The sequence below is a fragment of the Triticum dicoccoides genome, chromosome 4B (genome assembly GCF_002162155.2).
Source record: "Triticum dicoccoides isolate Atlit2015 ecotype Zavitan chromosome 4B, WEW_v2.0, whole genome shotgun sequence".
In the NCBI taxonomy this organism is placed as follows: domain Eukaryota; kingdom Viridiplantae; phylum Streptophyta; class Magnoliopsida; order Poales; family Poaceae; genus Triticum; species Triticum dicoccoides.
Window position 1 is genome coordinate 628,741,979 of NC_041387.1, and position 7,737 is coordinate 628,749,715.

A 7,737-nucleotide genomic window follows, 5' to 3' on the forward strand; every position below is an offset into this window, starting at 1 on the left:
CAGGCGCCAAAGCACCCCGGCAATCTATTATCTTGTCCCTCCATGCTTCATGTGACTCCCACATAGTTTCATATCTAAAAACCTTCCTCGACATTGTATCATGTTGTGTGCTATCAAATTTCAACAAGATCGGTCTGTGGTCAGAGGTTGCACCCACTAAATGAGAAAACGTGTGGATATCTTGTAATCCAGCTAGCCGAGGCCAAAGCCCGATCCAGCCGAACTCTAGCATACCTCCCCCCTGTAATCTTCTTCTCAAACGTCCATGGTCGCCCTGGTACCCCAGGTCCATAAGCATGCACACGTCAACTGCTTCTCGAAAGGCTTGGATCTATGCATTACTTCTGTCCGCTATCCCATGATGCTCCTCCTGATGCAAGACTTCGTTGAAATCACCAAAACAAAGCCAGGGTAAATCACTTATTGTGTCGATCCCCTTTAGAACATCCCAAGTTTGGTGTCTGAGATGGGTTTGGGCCTCCCCGTATACACAAGTGATGCGCCAAGGGTCCTGTCCTTCCTCTGTGATTTTTGCATCAATGTGATAAACAGAATCTCCCAAGATCTCAACATTGCATGTATTATTCCAAAACATACCAATACCTCCACTTCTACCTTGACTACTAATAGCATATGAATTATCAAAACCTAAAGTTCCTGCTAGAGCTTCTACTCGTGCACCACTTATTTGTGTCTAAACTATACATAGCACACTAGGGGTAAACTTCATCGCGAATTCGCGAATTTCTTGAACTGTCGCAGGTTTACCCGCTCCACGACAGTTCCAGCAAAAATCACTCATTGGGCCCGGCGGCGCTCCTTAAAGGAGCCCGCCAAATTCTTCACTGCTGAGATTTGTCCCTCTGTATCTTCATCTATCTTCTTAGTCCTCTTCGAATCTCGCTGGGGGGGGGGGACTCATCACATTAGCTCCCACCAGCATAATTGCTAAAGGATTTACCTTGTCCACTGCAGGTGCATAATTGGGTTGGGGGAGAATATGATGTTTGGCCCGAGCTCTGCTCCCGCATTCCTCTTCCTGCTCAACTCCTCCATATCCATATCGCTAGCCGCCCCGGCAGGATCCACAGGGGTTTGTGTTACTTTCGGTGCATGGCTCTCTGTCATGTCTCCTCTTCCCCTCTGAGTGCCCACTCGAGCGCCCTCCTGATCAGCCTCCCCTGCGACCACCTCGTTGGCTGCGTCCTTCTCTAGGGCCTCTGCCTGAGCGGATAAACCAATTTGCACGTAGATCCTTGAACACCAAGGCAGACGGAGGGTGAATACCATTGCCGTGTTCCTTAAATTGATGCCCAAGCATGCCGCAAACCACACACCAGTCAGGGAGCTTTTCATACTTGACTCTATAAATCTGTCTCTTCCATCTCTAATCATAGACACCGCGTTCTTGAGTGGCTTGAATACATTAATTCTGACCCAAACTCAATGAAAGTTACCAATAAAGTCGTGTGAATTAGGTTAAGGGAAGAGAACTTCCCCCACCTTAGCAGCAAGTGGAGCCACCAGATGCGCATACAACTCTGGTATATCATGGATTTGAATCCATATATCAATTGTCTCAAGCTTAACAGTGGAAGGCTTCGTGATCCCATCATATGGCAGCAGAATCACCGCATCTCCTCTGAAATTCCATGGACCATCATTCATGACTCTCTCCCAATCTGCTAGACATGAGAATTGAATAGTGTATAGATTATCTTCCAAAGGTTTGAACCTTGCCTCTTGCGCTATGTCCCAGGCCGCACACATGTTCCTGTAGAACCATGTTTGGCTGTAGGTTTTTGTTGTGTTAACCCTAGCCAGAGCTATCCATCGCGGTCCCTCCGGCGGTGCGGCTTGTTCATCAAAATCCACATCATCCAGGTCCTCCTCTCTCAGTCCCAGCTCCTTCATCATCTGCTCGACATCACTAATTCCCGAGGAACTCGATGCCCCGTCGGAAGCCATTAGAACTCTGGCCCGAAGAAAAGATCGATCGAGTTGCTTGGGGTAACCCTAACTTTCACTGTCCCCCCAGCGCCCCACAGACGGTAGTAGGGAGAAGATTGGCGGTAGGGAAGCAAAAAAAAAGACTCGACGGTGGCTAGATCGCCCCGGGAGAACTAGAGAAACCCTAACTAGAGGGAATGGCTCAGTATTTTCTTCTGCAGTGAGAATTCCTGCCATCATCCCATTGCATAGCAAGGTTGCTGGCTCCAGAAAAATTGAAAAAAAGAATCGTGTTATTTGATGGGCCCAGACTTCTTTCCATGAGTGTATGGATCAAATGCAAGGTCCAGTAAGCAAGCTCAGCTGGGAAGTGTGGCCCACAGAACAGTCGTGAGAGCTGAGAGGTCAGGCGAGCTCTCACCACTCACTTCCGTCTCCGGCCATGGCGACCATCTCCGCAGCTCTCTCCATCTCCCTCCTCCCGCCCGCGGCCCGCCGCGCCGTCTCCACCGCCACCTCCTCCCCGCCGCGCGTCAAGGTAAGACCCACACCGTCTGCACTTCTGAGCGCCGTCGCCGCGTCCTCTGATTCCGTGGTCCACGCAGAGAGCCGCGCGGTTCAGGTGCTGCGCAGAACCTCCTTCCCCGGAACAGCAGGAGACCTCCGCGCCTTCGCCCCCTCCTCCGGCGCCGCCTTCGTCCCTGTGGGGCGTCTCCACAAGCGCCTGGACGGCGGGCGTCGCGGGGCTGGGGCTCCTGGAGACCGGCTACCTCAGCTACCTCAAGCTCACGGGCTCCGAGGCCTTCTGCCCCGTCGCCGGGGGAGGCTGCGGCGACGTGCTCGACAGCGACTACTCCGTCGTCTTCGGTAATTTCCTCCCCCACTGCTCATGGGATTGATAGTTCTGAAAATTGTACTGCTTTCATTATGCTTGCATTGTCATTACTCATTATGTAGGTAGGATTGTGTATTGGTAACTTAGCCACATTCGAGATCCGGTGCCCATTCTTTTTCAACTGTTGCCCATGGTTGCAGGTTCAGAATTTATACAACTATGTATGAATGTCCCTTTTATCATTCTGCCGTGTGCCGTGTTGTGTGTGCTGAGATAAACTTTCACATAATACAGTACTATGGATGCTCATCAGTAACATTGGTCTCGCTTTATTTCTGTAGGGATCCCTCTTCCATTAGTTGGTATGGTGACATATGGTGTGGTGACTGCACTTTCTCTACAAGAAAACGGAGAGGAGTTACTCCCTGGACTCGATGACTTGGATATCCGCCTAACCTTGCTTCTGCTTGCTACTTCACTGGCGACTGCGAGTGCTTATTTTCTCTTCATCCTGAATACCAAATTTGTCGGGACTTCTTGCTTATACTGCCTGTCGTCAGCATTTATCTCCTTCACATTATTTTTCATCAGACTGAAGGTGTGTGCTTTCTTAAACATTCTGCTTCAGCGTGTTCCTCTTCTTCATTTAGATCTTTTGGTAATCAAGTAGCCCGCCCAACTAACCTTGTGCTCCAAGGAATTGTTTGCAGGACATTGGCTTGGCACGTATCCAGAAGTTTGTTGGTCTTCAGTTAGCTGTAGCTGTCATTGTTGCTCTTGCTTTAACAAACTCATATAGTTCGGCTACTACTCAGTTAAAGGGGTGAGACTTACTCTCACATTGGTAATTAACGTTGAATGATGGGATTGCCTCAGCGAAAATACAAATTATAAGGCGTTTTTTTTGCCATTTACTTGAAGTTTCATCGAACGTGCAGCAAACCATTAACTCTCTATTATGGTTGTATGTTTCATATCCCATAGTGAATTTCTCTTTTGGACAACCATTTTCCTTTTCCTTTTTTACTTAGGAACCAGCCATTTTGATTTGAGGTCAATGTGAATTTTATTCTACGTAGTTCGTTTCCTTTAAGATCATCTCAAGTGACTAATAGACTTTCTTTTTCCTTCATTTTATGCAGTACAGGTGATTTCGTATTAGAACCATACAAAACAGAGGTAACATCAGAATCAACCCCTTTTGCTATTTCACTGGCAAGACATCTACATTCTATAGGTGCTAAGATGTATGGAGCATTCTGGTGTACTCACTGCAATGACCAAAAACAAGTATGAGTTCTTTCATTTTCCTTGAATCAACAGCTTTTAATAGTTACTACCACAGGACCTCATTGTTGCTGTGCTAGATCTCCAAAAATGAAGCAGAGCAAAATCAATCAAGACCTACTTTATAATTCTTACCATATGGTCATGCAGTTGTTTGGTCGTGAAGCTATGGAAATTCTGGATTATGTGGAATGCTTCCCTAATGGAGCCGGTAAGGGGAAGAAAATGGCCAACGAATGTGTGGCCACTGGTCTGGAAGGTTTTCCAACATGGGTCATCAACGGGAAGGTACTCCTGATAAGTTGGATGTTTCCATTAAAGTTCAAGTCCATGATGTCACCCATTCAGTGTTTTATGTTGAGGCATGATTTAAGTTCTCGGTGCACATCTGCATTTCTGTCAGTATTGGCTCACACTGAATCTGCAGCTTATCCTCAGATGACATCCTCTGTTTTACTTCGCAGTAGCATGCATATAGCTTTGGTTTTCTACATGTGATGTTGTCGGTCACCACACTCCGTCGTGGCTTGCACATGCTTCCTAGATGATGAAAGCACTATGCTTCCTATGTGTTCCCGAACTGATTATGTACCTCCCTTCCACTCAGCTCCTGAGCGGCGACCAGGAACTCTCAGTCCTCGCAGAAGAATCCGGTTTTGTCTCCGAGAGCCCCGAGCAATCCTGAGGCATGGAGCTCGATGAGCAGAAGCACCCCGCCGAATCGAAGAGCAGAAAAGAGCTCTCTAGAGGCAAGAACCTGAAGCTTGTGTCAGTTAACAGCAACACCACAAAAATTTCATCCCAGATGAGGTGCATTCCAATGGTGCATATGTAGATTATACTACTAAATACAACCACTAACCACTGTAATACTATGTAAAAAACAAGACCTATTTGTCCTCTCATCGAATGGCGCGGAAGGAGAGCATCGAACCCCGGGGGCGAATGTACTAGGACCTTTTTGTAGAGCCTGTAGTTTGTGCTGTAAAACCTGTAGTCCTGGAAAACCATTGTTTTCGTAGTACGTAATACTTTGCACTTGGACATTTGCAGTCCTGGGGAAGTACACTGTCTGTGCCCTCCGCCCTTTGAAACGAAGGGTTTCTGCTCTCTGGGAGCATATGTGAATTCCTGAGCTCCACAACGTCGATAATTGAGCCATTGATACTTTCTTGCTAAAACTGAATTTCTGCCTGATTTGTGCAGAAAGTCAAAAACACAAGGAAATGGTCTAATTCTTGCAGCAACTGAAGCAAAACCGTCTCCCTCCCCCAAAACATATGGATATGTGAATTCACTTTTGTCTCAGGAAAAAATATGTGAGCGTGTAAAAGTGTGCATACTCATGTTTCTGGCAAAAGGAGAAATAAAGACTGAATGATCTTTATTTTCAGCTTAAGAAATTCGCAATATGCACTTCAGGGTTGCGAAAAATGTAGAGAGAGGGAGAGAGAGAGTATGGCACACTTGGGGGTATCAGGAAAAAAAAACTGAACTTTGTTTGGACAGCTATATATAGACGATAGCCACTCTGGTTCTAAAAACGGAGAACACACTACTGTATATAGGATTTATTAGAAAGGTTTTGAAGGATTGTGAAAAGCATGGCACAAATGCACTGTGGCGCTTGATTCTGCAGAAACCTTTATTTTTCTTGCTTTATTAAGGTTATTTTCTGCAGAAGAGACAGACACAGCTGGTGCTGCCCTCCAATCTCCAGCACGTTTGTTGTTTGACACGGGCGCCGATGACTTGCGCCTGCGTCCAGCACAGCGCCTTGCACAAGGCTTCGAAACATAATGGCGTTGTCGAAACCCGGTATTTTGCAATCCTCTGCACGGGAACACCACATTATTACTTACATTAAAAGAAAAAGGAAACAGCACATTATTACATTACACGTGTAATTGTAAATGTCCGCGCATCGGTTAACTATTACTCCCTCCGTTCCAAAAAAGATGACTCAACTTTATATTAAAGTTAGTATAAAGTTGAGTCATCTATTTTGGAACGGAGGGAGTAGTTTGGTCTCTCGTAGCCTCACACCACGAGCAAAGAAGAGAAAAACATGCTAGACCCTAGATGTGGGGGAGGAAGAAACGTAAGGGGCATGTTTGGTTCTCTACATGAATTTGGGCATCCTGCATGTGTGGTTCGGTTGAGTCCGGCTGAGTAAATATAGATAGTAAACAGGGGAGGAGCCAGGATTTGGACTTGAGGGGGGCGAAAGGCCGATGTTCACAGAAGTCATTGACCATCATGATATTTTCAGTCTCACGATAGCATGATGAAAAATCATAATTTTTTTTGTTTGGAATTACAAAAGAATGTTACATTTCTACACTTGAATTGAGCGCTACACCTACAATGTTGAACAAGTTGATAATGTAAACTTTGCTATGCTTCTTACCATTACTGTCAATCATGTAATGCTGAAGAAAATCATGTTCATTTTGTTTCGAAAACGTGTCTTGTCTAGTTCCATAGACGAAAAAGTTTGTTCAGTTGTCGCGGCTAACACTAGAAGATTTATGACCAACCGAAGTAATATATAAACCATTGCGTATGTAGTAGTCTTACTTGTTTTAGGATCCAACAGTCAGATCATGAAGACGAGATTTTCAGCTCTGGATGGTTGCAAACATCCAGCTAGAAATGGACAAGTTGATACTCTAGTTGAGCCCGTTCTTGACGAGAAAAGATTTCATGGTAACAAAAAAATCCACCATTGTTCCTGGATTTATTTCAGGATTTCCGGCGATGCGCTTTCAGTGGGAGGAGACGTTCCCGTCGACGACGAGGCGCCTACGGTGACTTCGTAAATTTCAAGATGATATGCCGGCTCAGTCTCTCGGAGGTGCTCATAGGGGTAGGGTGTGCGTGCGTGCGTTCATAGGGGTGAGTGTATGCGCGTGTATATGAGCGCTTGTGTCTGTACTGATGCTCAAAAAAAAAATCCACCATTGTGTATATATTGGACACATCAAATAAGTCTTGTCGTGACCACATGGTATATGGGTAGTAAGCAACTTCATATTTGAAATTGAGCTGTGATGCTTTAGGTTAATAGATAAAAAGCAAAGTTAAGGAAAAACTCATGTCGTGGATGCAGAAGATAAACGATGCTAATTAACAAGACTAAGATCACAATTCACAAAAAATAAACAATAATTATTAATAGTTACTGATGCATGGTGGTATCTGCTGCCAACATATTCAATCCTGTATCCGCAAGAAAACATATTCAATCTTGGTCACCTGGCTAGCGACCTCTAGTTGTATTCTGATGATCTGATCCGTTTGCATCTAGTCAATCGTATGCGGACAGCGGGCTGTAGAGGGTAGAATAGTGGATGGAGTCGTCGTGGCGACTATGATGGATGCCGCGGCGACCGTAAACGCCCTAGCACGACACGCACATCAGTGGATGGCACTAGCGGCGGCCGGTGATAGCGGCAAATGCCCTAAGCGGTCCAGGAGAATACGAACGTAGATCAATCAATCGGATCTATTAGATTGTCCATAGGGCAAACAATAGCCGACACGTACATATCTATGGGCTATTGGGCTCTGGTCATCAATATTTGGCGTAGCTAGTTCAATGGATAAATTGTATACGGGCTAATGATGCGATTAGCTACAGCCATTAGCGATTACCACAACCT

General features: G+C 45.7%; 1 protein-coding gene across 1 annotated transcript; it reads left to right on the forward strand.

The window, feature by feature from the left end:
* The first annotated feature begins 2,320 nt into the window (after positions 1-2,320).
* On the forward strand, positions 2,321-5,200 carry LOC119291879 (thiol-disulfide oxidoreductase LTO1-like). Its single transcript, XM_037570695.1, has 7 exons — positions 2,321-2,488; positions 2,556-2,817; positions 3,127-3,383; positions 3,496-3,608; positions 3,928-4,075; positions 4,223-4,360; positions 4,680-5,200. Exons 1-7 carry the CDS (start codon positions 2,393-2,395, stop codon positions 4,755-4,757), a joined length of 1,092 nt encoding a protein of 363 aa, XP_037426592.1. The 5' UTR covers positions 2,321-2,392; the 3' UTR covers positions 4,758-5,200.
* Positions 5,201-7,737: the final 2,537 nt, after the last annotated feature.

What these genes read in the sequence shown, in the direction of transcription:
- LOC119291879 (XM_037570695.1), top strand. Translation starts at nt 2,393, where the DNA reads ATGGCGACCATCTCCGCAGCTCTCTCCATCTCCCTCCTCCCGCCCGCG. An exon ending in CGACTACTCCGTCGTCTTCG is followed by an intron (nt 2,818 to 3,126) that starts GTAATTTCCTCC and finishes TTATTTCTGTAG; the next exon opens with GGATCCCTCTTCCATTAGTT. An exon ending in CATGGGTCATCAACGGGAAG is followed by an intron (nt 4,361 to 4,679) that starts GTACTCCTGATA and finishes CCTTCCACTCAG; the next exon opens with CTCCTGAGCGGCGACCAGGA.